At 42.4% G+C, this 21,706-nt stretch overlaps 1 protein-coding gene across 2 annotated transcripts in view; it reads left to right on the forward strand.

The window, feature by feature from the left end:
- The first annotated feature begins 10,051 nt into the window (after window positions 1-10,051).
- alcama (activated leukocyte cell adhesion molecule a) overlaps window positions 10,052-21,706 on the forward strand; it is a 78,770-nt gene continuing 67,115 nt past the window's right edge. For both annotated transcript variants that reach the window (XM_063487878.1, XM_063487879.1), the window contains exon 1: window positions 10,052-10,648. In XM_063487878.1, coding sequence (XP_063343948.1) covers window positions 10,591-10,648 — 58 coding nt within the window. In that variant the 5' untranslated portion in view covers window positions 10,052-10,590. The remainder of the gene's footprint in view (window positions 10,649-21,706) is intronic.

Consider the following 21,706-nt stretch of genomic DNA (forward strand, 5'->3'; position numbering starts at 1 on the left):
GGAGAGCTAGCATGCAAGACGCGGTTACCGTCAGCCTCCTCCGGAGGTGACGCAATGCAGACAGGTGGTGAGAGAGAGTCCAGCGTTGAAATGCTCTCATTTTTAACAGTCCAAGTGGCACTACGGCGATCATAGATGCAATCATGCCCAACAAGCGTAATATCGTCTGGAAACGTAGTCTGAAACTGAGCGAGGCAGCGATGAAACACGGCCACTCTGTGCTCCGACAAACACGCGCGGCTGGAAAGCGAGCATATTTCCAAACCGAGGAAAGAAATCTGCTGACTCGGGATTAGCGAACTCTTTCGAAAGTTCACAGAGAACCCCAGTGTCTGAATGTGTGACAGAACCAGTGACAGCTGTGTCTCTGCCTGCTCTCTGGAGCAAGCTACGAGAGCCCAGTCTAGGTAGGTAGGCTAAGATGTGGATGCCTCTCTCTCTGAGGGGCGCTAGCACTGCTTCTGCATATTTCACAAAGGTGCGAGGAGCGGTCTCTTGCCAGTCGGCAGAGGAGCCTGTGAGAGCTAGCTGCGGGCTTGGGCTTAGCCTGACGTCTGGGGATGATGTCACGCAGAGCTTCTGTCTGCTTCTTCCTCAGATCGAATCTAGCCTGAATGGCTTCAAGTGAATGTCCGAATAACCCAGCCGCAGACACTGGTGCGTCCAGATAAACAGCTCTGTCCCTATCCGGGATCTCAGAGAGTGTCAGCCACAGGTGCCTCTGCACCACTACTGTCGAAGCCATCCCTCTGCCCAGGGGGTGCACCTCCATAGGGGGTGGATTAGCTAAGCCAGCCTCCTCGGCGCCGTCCAATTCCATGTACTGTCCATAGCTGGGCACAGTGACACAGAGGTTTGTCCCATGATGCTGTTAGCTCGCAGACAAAGTCTGGGAACATGGGAAGGCAGTTTTTAGCTGTTGCGGGCTCCGGTGGGAGGAAAAAACCCACGAACCGCGACGGCTTCTGAGCTGGCGGAGGAGAGGGCCAGTCCACCTGCAGCTTCTCAGCAGCACGGCGAAACAGGGAGAAAAGAGAGGTGCCATCGTGGCCGACTGGCGCCGCAGCGGCAACACATTGGGCCAACAATGAGCTCCCCTGCTCGTTCTCCGACAAACCATGGATGTCCAGGCCGACATTGCTATCACCTGTGATGGATGGACCAGTATTGCTCAGAACCATTTCCTCACAGTGACTGTTCACTACATCTACAAAGGCAAAATGAAGCAGAATGTGCTTAGCACTGAAGCAGTTTATGAGTCACAAACAGGTCCAGTTGTCGCTAAGGAAATATCAAGCGTTGTGGAGCAATTTCACTTGGGAGGGAAAATAATTGCTGCCACTGTAGACAATGCCTGCAACATGGATGTTGCTTTGAAAAAATTGGACTTTTTAAAAGTGGGATGCTTTGCTCATACCCTCAACCTGGCCGCACAAAAGGTGTATGAAATTCCTGCAGTTTCCAGCTGGTGTGCCAAAATCCGTTCAGTTGTGGTGTGGCTCAAACGTTCATCCTTGAGCAAAACTGTGCTCAGAGAAAAGCAGCGAATCCTGAGTAAGTAGCGCATGCAGTTACATATCAAGAAGTATTGTTATTCATATTACCTTTTTTATAGTAATTTAAAATATGTTTGTGTCTATCTGTGCTTTAGATTTGCCAGAGCATAATGTAATTCTTGACGTTAAAACGCGCTGGAATTCTCTCTTCCTAATGGTGGAGAGATTTATGGAGCAGTTTGATGCAATCCAGGCAGCTGCTCTGGATCAACGGCTGAGGAAGCCTATGGAGAAGGACAAGTAAGTGAATGACATGAGCATCACTTGCAAGAGCTAAATTACGTCAGTTACCTTTAACATTGTGAATATTTTTCAACAGGCTAGAAAGGTTCACGCACACTGATTTAATCAAGGCAGAGGAGTTTATTAAGTGCATGCAAGTCCTGTACACGTCAACCATGTGTGTGTCAAGTGACAAGTCACCCACATGCAGCCAAATCATCCCCATCCTGGCCAAGCTGGAGGCACATTTCAGACGATGTGATGAAGACAGTGTTTTCACCTCTTCAATAAAAGAGAAAGTCTGGGGTAGTCTGCAGGAAAGATATCAAGTATTTGCAGACAATATCAATGCGCATGAAAAATAGGGTTACCTTTTTTCAGTATCAGCTCCTATGTTATATCTTGTTTTACTTAAAGGATGAAAACCTTCAGAAATTTCTGAAGGAGGCCACGATGATGGACCCACGTTTTAAAGGCAGGCTAGGTGGTGAGGCAGCTACTGACATCTGGGACAGGTTGGAGAAGGCAGCAGTTGCAAATGCCACAGCAGCAGTTGCACAGGTATTTTCATTGGTGTACAATCTTGTCCTTTTGCATCATGATGTAGTTTCTATGTTGAAGAAATGCTCTTTTACTATCTGTGTGTCCATAGCCTCCCACTGAGGACCCCAAAGCACACAGCGAGGTGGATGATGCTGACATGGACAAGCCAGAAAAATATGTAATTTCAGATTTTTTCTAAACACAACCACTATATTCTAAAAGTGATCTTTATTTATTTTGCAAACCTCACACATCTTTTTTTTTGTTGTTTTTCAGTTAAGTAAGGTCCAGAAGTCACCCTTAGAAAAGCTGTGTGAGGATGAAGACAGAGAGCTTCAACAGGCTGCTTCTCAAGCTGGTAGAGTCCCCTCAATCACAGAGCAGGTACAAAAGGAGCTTCAAATATACAAAAGACTGCCAGGAATTACCTCTGGACAAGACCCTGTGGCCTGGTGGTGGAGTAAGAGGGATACACTCCCCAATTTATCTGCCCTATCAGAAAAATACTTGTGTGTCCCAGCCTCATCAACGCCTTCTGAAAGAGTTTTCTCTTGTGGTGGGCATGCCATCAGCCAAGAGCGATGCCGTATAGCTCCAGAAAAGGCTAATATGATTATCTTCTTGCAAAAAAACTGCTAAACATCACAGGTTTCATGACAAAGTTTGTGTTTTCAATTGTTTAAGCACTGGTTCCAACCAAAGAAGTTATGTTTTATTGACAGAAAGGGCTAACTTTGTTATCATTTTGCTTAAAAAAAATTACTGGGAAAAATAAAAATACAAGAGGTTTTTGTGCTCTTTATTCTTTAAGCACTGGTTCGAGCACCGTTTCAAAAGTACCATTTTGGCACCGGTATCGGATAAAACCTAAACGATACCCATCCCTACTGAGGACAGGGGCGAACAGAAGATTTCTGCTTTGCTCGCTTCGGTTTGGAGTCCATTCCAAAACGCAAAGCAAAACGCTGCACAGGAATACTCGAAATTAGCGCTCCGCGGGCAGCCTACGCACCAACTGCGCGGTGGAGGCTAACACCAACAAGGGCAGTTAAGCTAAGTTCAAGCCGGCAGACAACGGAGCTAACTAGCAGCAGCTAGCTGCGAGGTACAACACAAGGTGGCCTCACTGAGCAATTTGGCTCGGTGAAGAGGGGCTATCGAACTGAGGGATGACTGTGATGACAGTGGCTATATGTGCAGGCGGGGCCGTGCGCGTGTCATCACACGTCATCTGCCTTAAAGGCGTGAATAAAGGTTTCTTCAGCCAGGGCACACGAGGGCGTGATATCCCATACTTATGTGTCGTACCGAGTGAATCGACTGAAAGGGAACTTAAGCTCTCCTCTGTCTGCACTTCTCCTACAGCAAACTCAGGGCAGCAGCTTCTCCCCCCTCGCTCACATGTGTAAGTGCTGTGCTCAGTCGCCTAGTGTCCGAGCTCGGATCATACCAAAATTAGGGGGAATTTACAACTGTGCGCTATGTGCTTTGAATATTGTGTGTAGTTTTTGTTTTATACAGTTGCCAGTTAGGCAACTAACTATAAAACAAATTACACTCCAAAAGACCCCACGCTTCTGAAAAAACAACCCGGGCTTAAGCCTAGTAAGCCACCCCCCTGCTCCTCCGATGACTGAGAGTATTGTATAAGAAAAATGTAAAGAGAAGATCAAGTCCTGGATCCTGCCAGCAGCACAAGGTGACAGCAGTGAGATTTCAAAATGTAATAGACCTTTTTCTTTCTTTGCCCTGTGATTTTCGCATACACCCACAAACACATACATTTTTAATTCCAATTTAATTCCATTTTTAATTTATTCGTTCTAAATTAATATCAAACCTGAACCAGTATGAGGTACTTTAGTTATTTCATTTTCCTCTGTTTATATGTTCCTTTAACAGTGCCATATACAGCATATTCATGATAAATACACGTGACAAACGTGCTCCCTCTACTCCTTCTAAATATCCGGCCTTGTAATGAACATGTATAACATGAAATTGAGGCTTTAAATTAAAGATCTTGTAAGAGTTTACTGCTAAAAATTTCATTTGTACTTTAAAATTATGCAGTGGATCTACTTTGCAAACAAAATGTTGTTAATTAATTTGCATTAAGAAACTGTTGTTCTTCTGAAAAAGCGTCAAATCAGAGATGTTTTAAATGTGACGGTAATTTTAGTTGCAAATGCTAAAACGGAAATCAAGCAGTGACAAGCATATACCGGAATATATTTATGTTCGATTTTTAATCCACATAGTAAATATTTCGTGACTTGTAACGAGCCAGGTGCAAATGCTGTCTTGTTGAACGGTATTTTGATCCGTAGCCACCTTTATCTGCTTAACGTCATACTTTTGCAAGCCAAGCGATTCATTCATTTATGAAATTCCAATGTTGCAAGTCAGGGGCGATTCTAGGATCAGAGCTTTGCGGGTGCTGAGCACCCAGAGAGCTGCCCATCCAGGCAAGGTAAACTTTACTCGTCACGATGAGACTTCTTCCCTGTCTCTGTCAGTCCCTGCATCCTTAAATGTCTCCAGTTGTCCCGAGTTCCCTCTGACTGTCTCCTTGGTGCATTTAAACCCCTGTTCCTCCCTGTCCTCATCGTCTGTTGTCTTCATCTCCATTATCAGTCACCATAATTTTACCATCTCTGTGCAAGTCTGCAAATTTCTTTATTAAATCATAAGATTCTTAAATTCATCAAGTCTCTCTGTGCCTGGGTCATCGTCACAAAACATGAAATGACTGTTTTGTACATTTTAACACAATTTAATCCCACATTTGTGAAAGAAAAGCAAAACACTTTTTTGAAAAGTCTGTAACAAAACCATCAAATCTGATAAAGGTTATTTAAATGCTGCAAAAGACTACTACTGCCAAAGAAGAATGGATTGGAATTTAAAAAAAAATACATATCCTAACCTTAATTACTGCGGGAGAATAATGAATGATGCTCACAGTGAGTAAAAAGTAAACTGAGTGCATTTTTTGGACAGAGATTCACTTTTAAAGTGTATGTATAATATAATACAGACACATAAAAAATACACTCCAAAAATAGAAGAGTCTGTGAATTTACAAAATATTATTAAAAATTTTTAAAAATTAAGACACCTTGGCCTATGGTACAATGTACGAAAAGATCTTTACTGCAGATACTACTATGGCTCTGCAGATTTTTTCTTTTCTTTTAACCTATGTCGCCTCACCTTGAGGCTGGCAAATCTGTCTATCACATTTTGGTGGTCAACTCTCTCAAGCATCTCTTTCTCAACTGACATCACAGCCAGGTGCTGGAGTCTGCTTTGACCCATGGTCCTACTCAGCCAGGTATGGAGCTGACTTAAGACACTAAAAGACCTTTCACAGCTACAGCTGCTAACTGGGTTTGTTAGGGCAACCTGAATAACAGTTTTCAGTGTGGGGAAGATCTGATTATCCAGAAGATTGTCCAATGTTAACATATCTGGAATGGCACCAGCCTCACTCTTGAGCTTCAAAATGTTTTTGGCAACCGTGACTTCCTCTGACTGAAGCTGGTAATGCAGTGCCAGGGCTGACAACCCAGTTTGTTTTGCAGATTCTGTATAGCAGCTTTAATAAAGGGAGAACACAACTTCCAGATTATATGAGTAAAATTAGTTGCTTTTTTTTTCCTTTGCCAGTTTAACAGTTTCTGTTTTGCCTGTTAGTATTCCCTGTCTGTTTTCTTACCTGGTTCTTCCTGACCTTGTACTTTCTCCTCATGTTCTCCTCTTTCCTCTCTCCCTCTTTGGACTGACAATCATACACAAATAGATTATATTCAATTAGATTACAAAAATACTATTAAGATCACTAATAAAAAAGTCCTCTCTCAGTGTACTTTCAACCAAAAGGCAAATAACTAAACCACATGTGCATCTAATAAAAGATATAAATATTGAAACACACAACACTTTTACCTGAATGTGGCTCCTTTTTTTGAAAAAACTTCCTCATATCCATTATGAACCTGGCTGTCTCTCTGTACACACACACACACAACAGGAGCTATAAGGTTAATGGGCATCCAGTCAGTTAGCTAGCTTGGGTTCAATATCGGCACATGCACATATGAGAAAATAACCAGTTTCTCTCATTACATTTCAAACAGGACAGTGGTAACAGCAGCAGGCTACGGACAATGTTAAGTTTTAGATTTTAAATAGGCTGTATACATTTCAATGGGAGCAACAGGACGGTCAAATATCGCTGATTTTACTACAGAGCAGGACGGATTGTAGGGTAGCAAACATAGTCGGGAAACACGTTTTCAACCCAGCAGGTTACCTGGATGTAATGTTTTTCAGCTAAAAAGAAACATGGCCTGACTCCTACCTAACTATATAAAGATTAACTGAAGGTTAAATGCAGCTAATATGTCCTGTTTTAAGCCAGGCGCTTCCACCTCCGCTCCGCTGCGTTTCAGCCACCATCTCTCTGGCAGCAACGGAGCTAGCTAGAGCCAGAGCAGGGAAGAGCCGAGCTGGAACAAACCATTTTGGGAGGGGGGGTTATCTATACTTTTGTTGTTAAAATGTTCCATCTCAATTACGTACTGTATGCTTTTTATATTTTTAGTAGTGTGTCACACAAACAGCAAATATTGCCAAAAAAAGTAAGAAATCTTTGGGGGTGCTTTGATTCGTTTTGGGCTAATGGGCTAAAATCGCCCCTGTTGCAAGTACAATATGTATAATGCTTACCGTTTAATAAAGAACAGTATCATGAAATGCAAAGAATTCAAATTGCTGGATCGGCGGACAGTGACGCTTTCTCGCAAGTTAAATAGATTTTTTAAGGCGTTTTTTTCCGAAGTCGCAAAAAGTATGACGTCACAACAATGTGATTGGTCACTTGCAATGTTGTACCTGGAACAACATTTATTGGCCGTTTATCAATGCCCAAGTACGCGAGTACGTACTCGCGTTCTCGGCTTGATGCGTACTTCGAATAGGGCTTTGGAGCGTGATGTCACGGGAGCGGGGCCACGCCCCCTCCCGCCATGACAGTAGGCCAAGGAAAGCACACGGAAGCGTCAGCTATGGTTCGTACGTGCTGTGTTGCAACGTTAGATCACGCGATAGGGAAGGCAAGAAGCTGGAAAATTGGCTCTCTTTTCATCGTTTCCCCTCCTGGAGGCAACGGGAGGGACCTCATGTATCCGATATTACTAAACGAAGACGTCAGGCTTAGATTGCAGCGGTCAGACGAGCGGATATCGAGTTCTCTGCCATCCCCAATTTTTTGTTGGTTTGCTCGCGGCATTTTCTTTCCGGCGAGTTCTAAATAAATTCATATCTCTCTTAATAGGCTTTTCGTGTTATTTTGAATGCGCTGAGGTCATAGATAATTAGATAAAACATCCTAATGTGTGATGCTGCAGAACCACGTCATGTTGACGGAGTAGCGTATTATTTGGCATTATTGCAGGCAAACCAGCATATGAAATATGAAACAGAAAAGAAAAGTATGTTTATTTTTTTATTCAAGATCTGTTGACATGTACTTAGCAAGTACATACACATGAAATGCAAACTATTTACATGGCAACGCACAGCTGGCAACCTCTGGCTGTATCTTGGTCATATGGTCAACGTACTCACAACGTGGAGGCTTAAAAACGGCCAAATCTTGTACCCAACCGTTTGTGAATTAGATGTGCGCCTCCAGGAATTTATAATTCCTAAAATGATTCGCCGTGTATGCGCTGACTCCACAGACAAGGTACGCGACGATATCGGGATAGGACAACGGCGGTAGGCTGTCTGGGTTTCCGCTCCACTGCCTTTTTTCATACGGGTCCACATTACCGATGCACGCTATTTTTTCCATGTACCGTTTCTTGGCGTCTGGGCGCAGTCGGTCGCGATACAGCCCTTTGTCTTTTGCGTTGATTTTAAGCGTGGTTCTGGCAGTCCTGCTTCCAACACAGTGTGTTTGTTTTGATTTGTGGCCTTCTGACATGGCGCCGCGATCCCACAATGCACTGCGGCGTGACGTCAACTCCAAAGCCCTATAGGAACAGTACTTGGTCTCCGACTGATGACGTATCACGAGTACACGAGAACGCAAGTACGCACAAGTACGCATATTGATAAACGCCCATTATGACGATGTGGGAACAACACCGACACGAGGGGCCGTTTATCAATGCCCAAGTACGCGAGTACGTACTCGCATTCTCGGTGAGTACGTACTCGCCGAGAACGCACGGGAGTACGTACCCGCCGAGAACGCGAGCACGGACTCGCGATATGTACAATTGGAACACCAGCGTACGTGATGATGTCACAGGTCCGGAGTTTTTACTGCCGTCCCCTCTTAATTTAACTGTGAGTAACATGTTATGAAGCTTAACTTTAATCACAGCCAAACCGGTTTACTCAGAAACAAATAAAACACTGAAATAAACCAAACATTAACATTTAGAAGTGATCTAAGTGACTTATATAGGGCTTTGGAGTTGACGTCACGCCGCAGTGCATTGTGGGATCGCGGCGCCATGTCAGAAGGCCACAAATCAAAACAAACACACTGTGTTGGAAGCAGGACTGCCAGAACCACGCTTAAAATCAACGCAAAAGACAAAGGGCTGTATCGCGACCGACTGCGCCCAGACGCCAAGAAACGGTACATGGAAAAAATAGCGTGCATCGGTAATGTGGACCCGTATGAAAAAAGGCAGTGGAGCGGAAACCCAGACAGCCTACCGCCGTTGTCCTATCCCGATATCGTCGCGTACCTTGTCTGTGGAGTCAGCGCATACACGGCGAATCATTTTAGGAATTATAAATTCCTGGAGGCGCACATCTAATTCACAAACGGTTGGGTACAAGATTTGGCCGTTTTTAAGCCTCCACGTTGTGAGTACGTTGACCATATGACCAAGATACAGCCAGAGGTTGCCAGCTGTGCGTTGCCATGTAAATAGTTTGCATTTCATGTGTATGTACTTGCTAAGTACATGTCAACAGATCTTGAATAAAAAAATAAACATACTTTTCTTTTCTGTTTCATATTTCATATGCTGGTTTGCCTGCAATAATGCCAAATAATACGCTACTCCGTCAACATGACGTGGTTCTGCAGCATCACACATTAGGATGTTTTATCTAATTATCTATGACCTCAGCGCATTCAAAATAACACGAAAAGCCTATTAAGAGAGATATGAATTTATTTAGAACTCGCCGGAAAGAAAATGCCGCGAGCAAACCAACAAAAAATTGGGGATGGCAGAGAACTCGATATCCGCTCGTCTGACCGCTGCAATCCAAGCCTGACGTCTTCGTTTAGTAATATCGGATACATGAGGTCCCTCCCGTTGCCTCCAGGAGGGGAAACGATGAAAAGAGAGCCAATTTTCCAGCTTCTTGCCTTCCCTATCGTGTGATCTAACGTTGCAACACAGCACGTACGAACCATAGCTGACGCTTCCGTGTGCTTTCCTTGGCCTACTGTCATGGCGGGAGGGGGCGTGGCCCCGCTCCCGTGACATCACGCTCCAAAGCCCTATATCATTTTTAACCTCAGTAGTGAAACCTCTATTAATAAAAATAGTGTACATGTACATACGTGTACATACCTTAATAAAAACAAGCAGGTGAGATGCTTTTATTTCTATTCTAGTGGAGACTCAATACTATAGACAGCTGCTGGAGTTTCTTTAACCTGAGTAGTGAGACGTCCGCGAGCGGGGGGGGGGGGGGGGGGGGGGGTTGAAAACGATGTGCCGGGAGTCCGCTGTTGAGTTTTGGACGAAATGCATTCTGGGATATATAGCTGTCCCAAGTCCACACCGATGCATGCTCGATGAAACGGGCGGATCGAGAACACATCCGGGACTTTTTCGCGTTCTCGGCTTGATGCGTACTTCGAATTGGAACAGTACTTGGTCTCCGACTGATGACGTATCACGAGTACACGAGAACGCAAGTACGCACAAGTACGCATATTGATAAACGCCCGAGGATATCAGATCGTGCTACAGGCAACAATGAAGCAAAATCCCCTAAGAATCTCCTCCTCCTCCTCCTCCCCCTGTCCTTTCGTCAGCTTTTCCGTATTCCACCTGCCCGGCCTCCCAGTTCAAAACGCATTTCGCTGACAATGTTTCGGACTTTTCAAATCTGCTGGCGATATTTGTAAACCTTGGTTTGATTTCCACTGGTCATTACTTGTCTTGCTGGTCATCCACCAACCCCACAAGCTACATATCTTTTTCTTTTTTTCAAAACGATGGATACTGTCGCTTTACTTTTGCTGTTTCTGGTCAACGCTGGGACGCTGGTTCAAGGTAAGCTTCCCTAATAATGTAGTAGGAATACCTCCTTGCATGGTTAGACAGGTTAGAGTGCTGATGTTGATTTGACACAAAAATACAATACAGACTACAGTTAGCGTAAAATACAAATAATTCACCAGCTGGGTGAGGAAACCGAGACATGCTCGTGACTGATTTTCAGCGTTGGGCTTCCCACTTTACCCACTTAACATAAAATAGTTCCCTTTTATTTTTAAAGAAAAGGTAAAGCAAAGGAACCTGTTTTATGTGTGTTTGTGTATTGTTTGATATGCCCGAGTAGGTTAAGAAGAAGCCAGAAATACTTTTATGTCTTTTGTCATGTAAGTCAGGGAGGTCTTGAATTTTTATGTACTTATATATATATATATATAATATTATTATTAGTAGTAGTAGTAGTAGTAGTAGTTTGTGTGATAAGTTACACAGCAGAAAGTCCCCGGACTTCACGGCAGAATGAAAAAGCACCTGACTCGGTGACTCACCACTAGAGCATGAACAGTAGCTGAAATTAGAAGCGGTGAAACTGAAACTGAAAATAAATGAGATCACTGCTAAACACACAAACATGAACACTATTCATATGATGCGTTGTGATACACTGGTATCACTTCTGCCTTGTGATGTGTCAGGTAGTTTCCGTCTTGAAATGACGTTAGCTTAAAGTCATTTGACAATTACAGGTGAGCGTGACTAAACAAGAAGTTAAACACTGTTTTTGGCCAAATCCCAGTGGGGAGTAGTAGCTTTTAATATACAAAAAAAAAGTTCCTCCCACCTTGAAAAGAGGAAACTGGAGAAATCCAAACTGAATGATGTACTAGTGAATAAAAGCAGTCTCATGCTTCTGCATTCTGATTTATTGGCTCCTTTTGACAAGAATAAAACAGCGTCTTCTGAATTTAATGCAAAGCCCAACAACATAGATAGTAAACCAGAGACGGAGGAGAAGAGAAAATTACACTTTCCCTCGGAAAAAGTTTGATTACATTTGCACATGGTATGAGTTTTTTCGCTAAGTGTCTAAGTCTAACAGTGTCAGTGAAACTTTCTTTAAAGTGGATCTAACACCGACTAACAGCAGCGCTTACTGACAAAGAGTTAATGACATCTTTAACAAATGACCTCAGTATTGGATTGGACAGAATTGAACTTCATTGACTCGTCAACTCGTATTGGATTCCTTTCACAAAGTTTTGCAGCCTCTTCCAGAGTAAATGGACTTGGACATCCAGGATATTGATAACGCAGTTGTACTGACAGTGGACTGACAACCTACACTTACTATAGTTGAACAGAGAGATCAATGTTGCCCTTTGGGGCCCTTATATGTGTGGGGGGTTTTGTTGTTGTTGTTTTTTTAAGTAATATCTTGGTCCATACTTCATACCAGTGAGGGATGGTAATATACCATTACTTCCATTTAAAATACTTGGCGGTAATCCTAAGCCTCATGCAGCATGAACCTCTCTGTTTTTAAAGCTGAAAGCCACCTCTGTGCTTGTAAAACCATCAGTGTTACACTATGAGGCTTCACATGTGATATATGATGACTCTAACGCTGTCAAGCTGCTCAGATTTTCAGTGTTGTGAAACAGAAATGCTCCCTATGTTCATGCACGTGTTTACACAATCTTCTAGTGTTTCACATGTATACATTTTAGGCATATTACCAGTGAATTTCAGTCCCATGTCACAGAATATTAAGATCTTTTAGCCCTTTAGAACTAAAGACATGATTTCGAGAAAGAGACTTTGTCCTATCTGTAATGGCACACAGATCCTTAGAGAGTAGAGTAGATAATTCTTCTATGTGGAGCTTGCTAATATTCATTTGCTTTATCAGAATCATGTTTATTACAGGAGCCAGTTAAGGTGGTTTGGGCATCTGATAAGGATGCCTCCTGGGTGCCTCTTGAGTGAGGTGTTCCGGGCATGTCCCACCAGGAGGAGGGTCTGGGGCAGACCCAGGACACGCTGGAGGGATTATGTCTCTCGGCTGGCCTTGGTGTTCCCTCGGACAAGTTAGAAGAAGTGGCTGGATAGAGGGAGGTCTGGGCTTCTCTGTTTAGGCTATTGCCCCTGCAACCCGGCCCCGAATAAGCGGAAGAAGATGGATGGCTGTTTATTACAAATTTTAACATAATTAGGGCCCGAGCACCGAGAGTGCGAAGGCCCTATTGTATCTGCTCCGTTTCTTCTTCTTATTAGGGCCCGAGCACTGAGAGTGCGAAGGCCCTATTGTATCTGCTCTGTTTATTATTAGGGCCCGAGCACTGAGAGTGCGAAGGCCCTATTGTATCTGCTCCGTTTATTATCATTATTATTATTATTATTATTATTTTTTTTTACCGAAATTAATTGCCTTTTTGAGGGCTTTAACATGCTCAAAAACTCTTGAAATTTTTCACACATGCCAGGTCTGGTGAAAGATTTTTTGTATTTTAATGGTTTACATATGAGCATTGGGAAATGGCTCTGTAGCGCCACCTATGCCTTGTTAAATGCAGCCCTACGAACACATCGTTTGAGCTACATGTATGAAAACTGGCACACATGTGTATCATGCCTAGACGAACAAAAAAGTCAGTGGGACCATTGACGCAAACCCAACAGGAAGTCCGCCATTTTGGATTGAAGGTGACATTTTGGCTCTAATTTTGCCATTTCCATGCCTCGAACTTTTTCGAACTCCTCTTGGGATTTGGTCGTATAAGCTTCATATTTGGTCAGTGTCAACTACACACCTGGGCCATGTTAAATTGCGGAGCTTTTGAGTTTTCGCGATACTGTGAGGCCGTGGCGCCACGGCGAATTTCGATGACTCGCCATGAAAATCTTATTGCCTCTCATTCTGTCATACATGGTCCGACCTGGACCAAAGAGCACACATATGATAAGGCTCCAGCCCTGAACATATTTCAACTGCCATATTTGACACCAGGGACAGCGCCACCTAGTGGGAACAGGAAATGTCATATTTTACACCTTGGGGTACAGTATTGTGATGGGTGACATCTGCAGTCTCAAATTTCTCCAGGAAAGCCTTAAGGAGTTGGTCTTGGGTTATAGTGAAAACTGTGACTTTTCACGAAAGGGTGTGACCCCAGCAGCATGGCGAACTTTGATGTCTCGCCATGAAGAAACAAATTAGTATAACTCAATGAAATCCAGTCTGATCAGTACCAGACTTTAACGGCGTGATGTCAGACCCGCCCTGAACAGATTGATGTGCCCATTGTCAGGAATACCTAGAGCACCACCTAGTGGCAACAGGAAATGTCATGTCTTATATTTTGTTGCACTGATTTTCACAGGTTCATCGTGGCCACTTCAAAAGCGGTGAATATCACCATCAGTCCCTCATGATGCTTCAGTGAGAAAATTGTGACTTTAAACTGAACGGCGCACCCTGGTGGCAACGCGGTTCACCATTAATAATGAAGTGGCTTTTGAGGGGCTTGGAAAGTTTAAAATGTCGTGAAATTTGGCGCACACCTCCAATGTGATGAGCGCTTTCTTGTTATTTAACCATTTTTATTGAATAGCGCAAAATGGCTCCACAGCGCCCCCTACAAAATTTCAAAACAACAGCCCCTGCTCTGTGTTTTATGTATGAGTCTGAAACCTGGTAAGCTTATGGAAGATATCAAGATGTACAAAAAAGTCTCTTGGAGCAATATCCCAAATCCAACAGGAAGTCAGCCATTTTGAAATTAATGTGTAATTTTGGTGACAATTTCCCTTCTTTTTAAGGCACCGTTCTTTGACGAACTCCTCCAAGGGATTTCATTAGATTTACGCGATCTCCAGTGCGTGGAATCCAAAGAGCTTTGTGATGTTAAATTGCGAAGCTTTTTACGTTCAGGGAAACGGGGTGGTCATGGCGGCACGTGGAGTTTCAATCACTCGCCAAAAAGCAGTAATCTGCTATCACTCAAAAACACAATATCCAATCTCTCCCAAAGGTCGCAGGCGTGATGAGACTTGAGCTCGGAAATGTTTTTTCATGCCATTTGTCAGTAATGGTTAGAGCGCCACCTAGTGGGACGACTATAATAATGGTTGAATTAGATGAAATGTTAGCTGGTGGTTAAATGCATGAATTCCATCAATGTGACATCAGATCGGACGCACTGGTTTTAGGTGTTGGGCTTGGCTCGATGTGCTGGGGTGCGAGGGCCCTCGTATCGCTGCTTGCAGCTTTAATTAAGGATTTGTGTCTCATTTTTTGCTAGGTAATCATTGATTATTGTTTTCAGCAAGTCTCACACAGGTCTCCTGGGCAATCCCAGCCCTTTCTTTATTGGCAAATCTCTCAATCTCCTCCAGATTTGATGGTCTTGTTGTATGGACCTTGGTGTTCAGGTCAGACCACAGATTTTAAATCAGATTCAAGTGAGAGCTTTTTGCAGAACACACAGTACTTTGTTCACTTTGGTCTTCTGGAGTTATTTACTAGGAGCAAAATATGTTTTGGGTCATTGTTGTGTTGGAAGATAAAGTGACGACCCAGACCCAGTTTTGCACAAGTGTCTTTTTTTCTTCATAATTCCTTCGCTTTGATGAAATTCCCAGTTCTGGATGCACTGAAGTATCCCCAAGTTTCACTGCTGGATGGTGTTCTTTCAGTTGCACACCTCTCCCTTTTTTCTCCAAACATAAGCAGCATCTGCAGCACAGCGCTCCCAGCTGCTATGCACGCTTTTGTGCTTTTGCATTTTTTTATGCTTTCATTTTTTATGCTTTTTTAAGTGCAACGCACTGGTCACTTTCAGTCAGCAGGAACTGAGAGAAATTGGCCTCAGCCTGAACTTTATATTGGATTGGACCCAAAGTATCCCACCTGAGATTGTGAAACCACTGGGCGCTCCGTGGGTTATTATCTACTAATTGTAACTGAATTCTGGCTCCCTGATGCCTCAGTGGAGCTACCAAAATCATCCGTATTTTTCGAACCGGAAGCTTTGGATAACTAGGTCCTGCCAAGACCCTTCCTACCAAATTTTGGATCAACTTAAGTCTTTTCAGGGAATTTTTAGGACATCCTGATAATAATGAATTGCAGTAGTCCAGCCTACAAGTAATAAATGTGTGAACTAGTATTTCAGCATCATTGAGAATGAGACAGGATGTTTTTAATTCTACAGAGGCTGTCATTTGATGCTTAGGTCACAGGCTGACAAACCTGAAAAACATGTGTGACTACATTTCTGCTATGCGGATTTTGTTTTGCTTTCAACCAGCATGGTGTCACATTTTGCATGTTGTGTGGAAAAGGCCTCTTTCTTTGTTAAATAATGGCTGTGCGCCTTTCGGTGAGTAAATAAGAGTTAAATGTTACCATTTATTGTGAAGATCTTAGAAAAAGTTGTGGCTAACCAGCTAATAGCTGTCTTGGACAAGTACAGTATTCTGTGATTAGTTTCAATCTGGCTTTTGTAGAGCTTATTCCACTGAAACAGCTCTTAGAGTGTTAAGTGACATTTGATGTGAACTGATAATGGAGAATGTTCCGTTTTGCTGAGTTTAGAAGCTACCTCTGCTTTTAATACTGTTGACCATCATGTTTTGTTCAATAGGCTGAGCTATTAGATGGGTGTATCTGGGTCTGCTTAGGCTATTTCTAAGTCCAGGTCTTCTTCCAGTTCTCTTATATATGGTGTGCCACAAGGTTCTGTTTGGGGTATCTGTTTCTGTTATCTGTTCCCTCTTCAGCAAATTTTGAGCACCTTTAAGGACATTTCTTATCACTGCTATGCAGATGACTTTCAGTTTATCTGTTTTGAGTCCTAGGATGTTACTAAGCTGAAAAAGGAAATTATCCTGAATAGGTGATTAGACTCTAAAAGTTAGATGGCTGGTAGCTTTCTCCAACACCAACAAGTATAAAAAACTGAACCCTTGTTTGTGCCTCTGGCAAATTTGCACCTAACACAATCAAAGCACTTGGTTACGTTGCCTCATTTGCTAAATCTTCCATTAGGAACTCTGGGATTGCTTTTGAGTCTGCTTTCCCTCTGGAGAGATATCACATATCTGTTTTGGTCTTGTTTTTATCATTTAAGGAACATTGATAGGTGAAATTCTATTATGTCACTATCTGAATTGGAGATTGGTATTCATGCATTCAGGGGTCAGCAAGGTGAAGTTCAGGTGAACTGAACTTCAGGTAAGAAGTTATGACCTGCAGTCTATCTGGGTCAGATATAAACCAAGTTTAGGTGGAGTTTATTTTCATTGTGACTTTTTACAGTCAGTTACTATAACTCGTACTGCGTACTAGCTAGCATGACGGAGTTTCTATACAGCCGGGTGGGTGCTGTGATGTCACTGATAGTAGGGCTGTTCGATATAACGATATATATCGGATGACGATATAAAAACGTCTATCGTTTCATTTTACGCTATCGTTTGTTTCCTGGTGTCGCAAAATAAACTGTTTACAGCAATATTTTTTCATGGTTTTGATGGTCACTGTAGTGGCTATATTAATTTCTTAAAGTTCTCTCTTTCTCTTATATTTAATATAACCACACTACAGACTGACAAGCACTTGTTTTTATGCGCTGTCGTTAGCAACAACGACGGTAAAACCACGGCGTGTCCGCTTGTTTATTTTCCACATAAACCTTTCACAATAAAGCTCAAGATCTATTCTCTCCCTCTCCCTCTCCTGTTGCTACTTCAATCATGAAACTGATCAATGATCAGCTGATCGGCTTTTCTGTCGCAAGTGCCGTCTCTCTTGTTTGTTTATCTCCCACTTTGCACCAGAAAGAGGAAACCAGTGGATGTAAGCTTGATCAGCTGTTGTTAGAATTTATTTAATATTAATTTCTAGTATCAGCTGATGTTTGCTGGAGCCACAGCAGTGAAAGCTGCTGGTCATTATATCGGTTTGGTTATCTGGTGAGAGGGAAACATGAAGATGAAACCAGGATATGTCCTCACTGAATCATCAGAGACATGAATGAGTTGAGGGGAAGTTATAAACTGTTTCTGAGAAATAATACCATGATTCTTTTCTAAGTAGCTGACAGCTGGTAACTGTATAGCGGCGGGTCTAGCAAAGTTTTGCCAGGGGGCCAGGTAGGGCGTTAACAGGAAAAGGGGGCATAAAGAAATACTCTACTTTCTTATTCTCATTTAAAATGTCTAGCTTTTAACAAATAATTATCTGAATCTTACAACCAAAGTTTTTATCTGACATAAAATGTATAGAAATCGTACATATACCAACAAGACAGTGTACATCACTGTCACAACAGCGTCTGTTTTCATTCAACCACAGCACTGAAACTGCTCTGACCAAAGTGTTTAATGACATATGTCTGAATACAGACAGTGGAAAAATGTCAGTCTTAGTTTTACTGGATCTCAGTGCAGCATTTGATACAGTTGACCACAACATATTACTCAAACGACTGGAGAACTGGGCAGGTCTTTCAGGAACTGTACTAAACTGGTTCATAACATACTTAGAAAACAGGAAATACTTTGTATCAATAGGTAATTTCACATCTGAGCAGACAAGTATCACATGTGGAGTTCCCCAAGGTTCCATCTTGGAACCTCTCCTGTTTAACACTACATGCTCCCACTGGCACAGATTATAAAGAACAACAAAATAAACTATCACAGCTATGCAGATGACACACAAATATATATCACAACGTCACCAGGAGACCAAGGCCCTGTACAGGCTCTTGGTAAATGCATTGAGGAAATTAATGACTGGTTGTGCCACAATTTTCTCCAGCTAAACAAAAACAAAACTGAAGTAATAGTCTTTGGAGCCAAAGAAAAATGATTACAGGTCACCAGAGAACTTCAATCTATACACCTAAAAACCACCAACCAGGCGAGAAATTTGGGTGTAGTGATGGACGCAGACCTAAACTTAGAAAAACACATTAGGACAATAACAAAGTCAGCTTACTATCACCTCAAGAATATTTCAAGGATAAAAGATCTGATGTCTCAACAGGACCTGGAAAAACTAGTCCATGCATTCATCTTTAGTAGACTTGATTACTGTAACAGCATCTTTACAGGTCTACCTAAAAAATCAGTCCGACAACTACAGCTCATTCAAAACTCTGCTGCTCAAGTCCTCACTAAGACCAAAAAAGTGGACCACATCAGTCCAGCTCTGAGGTCTTTACACTCGCTGCCTGTCCGTCAGAGGATAGACTTTAAAGTTCTGATGCTGGTCTATAAAGCTCTGAATGGTTTAGGACCAAAATACATCAGTGACCTCCTGACCCAGTATGAACCTTCCAGATCCCTCAGGTCATCTGGATCCGGTTTTTTAAGCTGCATTCAGCTTTTATGCTCCATATATCTGGAACAAACTCCCAGAAAGGCTCAGATCAGCTGAAACACTCACTTTATTTAAATCCAGGTTGAAGACTCACCTGTTCTCAGCTGCATTTGAATAAAGCACCAAATCCACACTGTTTTACTTTTAAGCTTAAATTTCAAAAATTACTCCTTTTTTCATTTTAAATCATGCTTTTTATTTGTTTTTGTTTTTTAATGTCTCTGTAAAGCACTTTGAATCACCTTGCTGTTGAACTGTGCTATATAAATAAACTTGCCTTGCCTTGCCTTGCCTTTATGGCTTTTCCTATAATACCTGGTGGGCCGGTCTCTAGTCAAAATGCCCGGACCGATTTTTTTGTCCCAGTCCAGCCCTGGGCACGACACGCAGTGAATTAATCTGAGAGGGTGCATTAAAAAATAAATGGCCGGACCAGTGGTGCACATCGCAAATTAGCTCGCATAGACTCATTAGCTGTGCCGCTTCTTAATGACAGTATCTTAGCTAACAACCCCAACTACCAGATTCAACTTGTAATTGGCTAAAAATCACTTTGCCTACCGGTGAGAGGGATGTTACTAGCTGGCAGTTTTTTCAAGCGATGTTGAAATTTCCACATTCCAACACTTCAAATGCTTCAGGAGCTGTCCGCTCAGCGCAGCATCAGCACTGCGGAAATACACGGATACATCTGTAGACTCGAGACAGAATTCACAATGCGTTTTCGGGACTTTCAGGTGTATGGACCAATGTTTTCTTTTCTGATCAAACCAGAAAGCTTTAATGAGCAGCTGGATTTGTCTCGCATTAACTGCCTGGACACAGAGGACATCGAAATGCAGCTGATTGAACTGAAAAGCTCGAGTCTGTGGGGGTCAAAGTTTGCAGAACTACAGATGCAGCTGGAATCCATAGCTGTGCATGTTCATGGAGCTTGCATTTTCACCTGCTCGACATCCACTACCTGACAAGTTTAACTGTCTTCAGAACATTGCAGAGACCTTAGTGACAGTACATATCTCTGTGGGCAAATTTTCTCTCACACGAAGAGTGTCCTCACGTAGCTGTCTGAATGCTGGACACTCGGAGACCTGTGTCTCTGCGAGTGGGAGACCAGAGATCAGATTAACATGTGTATCTCTATATTAACAAACATGCTATATTGGCCCAGTTTATTTTTCTGATCCTTGTTGTGAGGAGACCATAAATAGCATTTGCATTTTCTGTTGTACAGTTCATTTGCTGTTATGGAGTTCTTGTTATGGATAAAAAGTGTCTTTTTTTTGTTTCAAAATAGCTGATAACTTTTTGCTGATAGCTGCCAACATCTGCGAACAAATATAATTCTATAAAGTTGTTCTATGTAGTGTGTAACTGTTAATATAGAGCGTTATTAAATTCATTGCTAATACAACTATATGGCACATTGACTTCTGAGGAAATTTTAGATGGCACTCATCATCAGAAAGGTTGCCTACCCCTGCATGCGTTTATTTCATTATGTTTAGATTACCTTAAATCACTGGTCGCTTGTCTAAGCAAAAACTCCTTGGAACATCTGTAAGTTGTTTAGAATGATGCTGCAAGGGTGCTGACAAAGTCTTCCAAGTACTGAGGTCATGCCGTTGCTGACCCAGCTGCATTGGATCCCCATTAAATTTACAGTCCATTTCAACATTCTGGCTTTTAGAGTTCTTCATGGACAACCACACACTTACATCAATAAACTTTGAAATCGTTATGTCCCTAACATGCCCCTGAGGCCATGTAGTTGAGGTCTGCTGGCTGTGCATCATACAAAGCTGAAAACTAAAGTAGACTGTGCTTTTGCAACTCTGGAAGGGTCTACCTCTGAAATATGTGGTCTCAGCGGTCTCTTTTAAAATACGTCTAAAAATGAATCTTTTTGGCCTTGTGTTTGGTTAACTTTGGTGTATTTTGTTGTGAAGTACTATGTGGTGTTTACCTTGAAAGTTGCTATTGTTGTTGGGGGTTTTTTTTCACGAGAAAAGGCAAATGTGCTCAGATTATAAGTTTTCACAATTTATTATCAAACGGTTGGAATTTCCACTTGTTTTATGTGGACTGTGGACCTCCGTCTCTCTGGCTCAGAGGCAAAGGCTGCTGGGCCCAGGCAGTAAACACTTTTATTGCATGTGGTAAAAACAGAATGTTAACACGATTGGTCAAACATTGGAGGGAAGCCTTTAGACCACATCTCAGGCTGTACCTTTCAGACATCTCCCTATCCGGTCGTTAAGTCTGACGTCACTAGCCGTGTCTGGGCCTAAACTCCGCTGCAGGTCCATATATCAAATGATCACTGTGGCATTACTGAGAGTTGAAAAACTGTCTAAAGTCTTTCATATTTAATAAAATGATCAGCGTTCTGCTCTACCAGGTGTAACAATTGAGTTTAACATCCAGGCATCCATGAAAACGGAATTTATGACATTTAACGGAGTTAGAAGTTAGCAGGAAGTTAGCTTGCTAGCTTCCATCTAAAGCTAGCCATCTAAATACAATATAGATGCTATATTGTATTTAGATGGAAGCTATAGAATTAAAACGTACAGCTCTGCTATCACTTCCAACATAAATGAAGACAGAAAACTAAACAGCAGTGAACTAAACAGCAGCGTTTGTAGGGTTACTGAAGTTTGGCTAGCTTGTATATAATGATGTGCTACGTGACCGCTAGCGACACAGCTATGTTAGCATAATAT

Source organism: Pelmatolapia mariae, linkage group LG10_11 (genome assembly GCF_036321145.2).
Source record: "Pelmatolapia mariae isolate MD_Pm_ZW linkage group LG10_11, Pm_UMD_F_2, whole genome shotgun sequence".
NCBI lineage: Eukaryota > Metazoa > Chordata > Actinopteri > Cichliformes > Cichlidae > Pelmatolapia > Pelmatolapia mariae.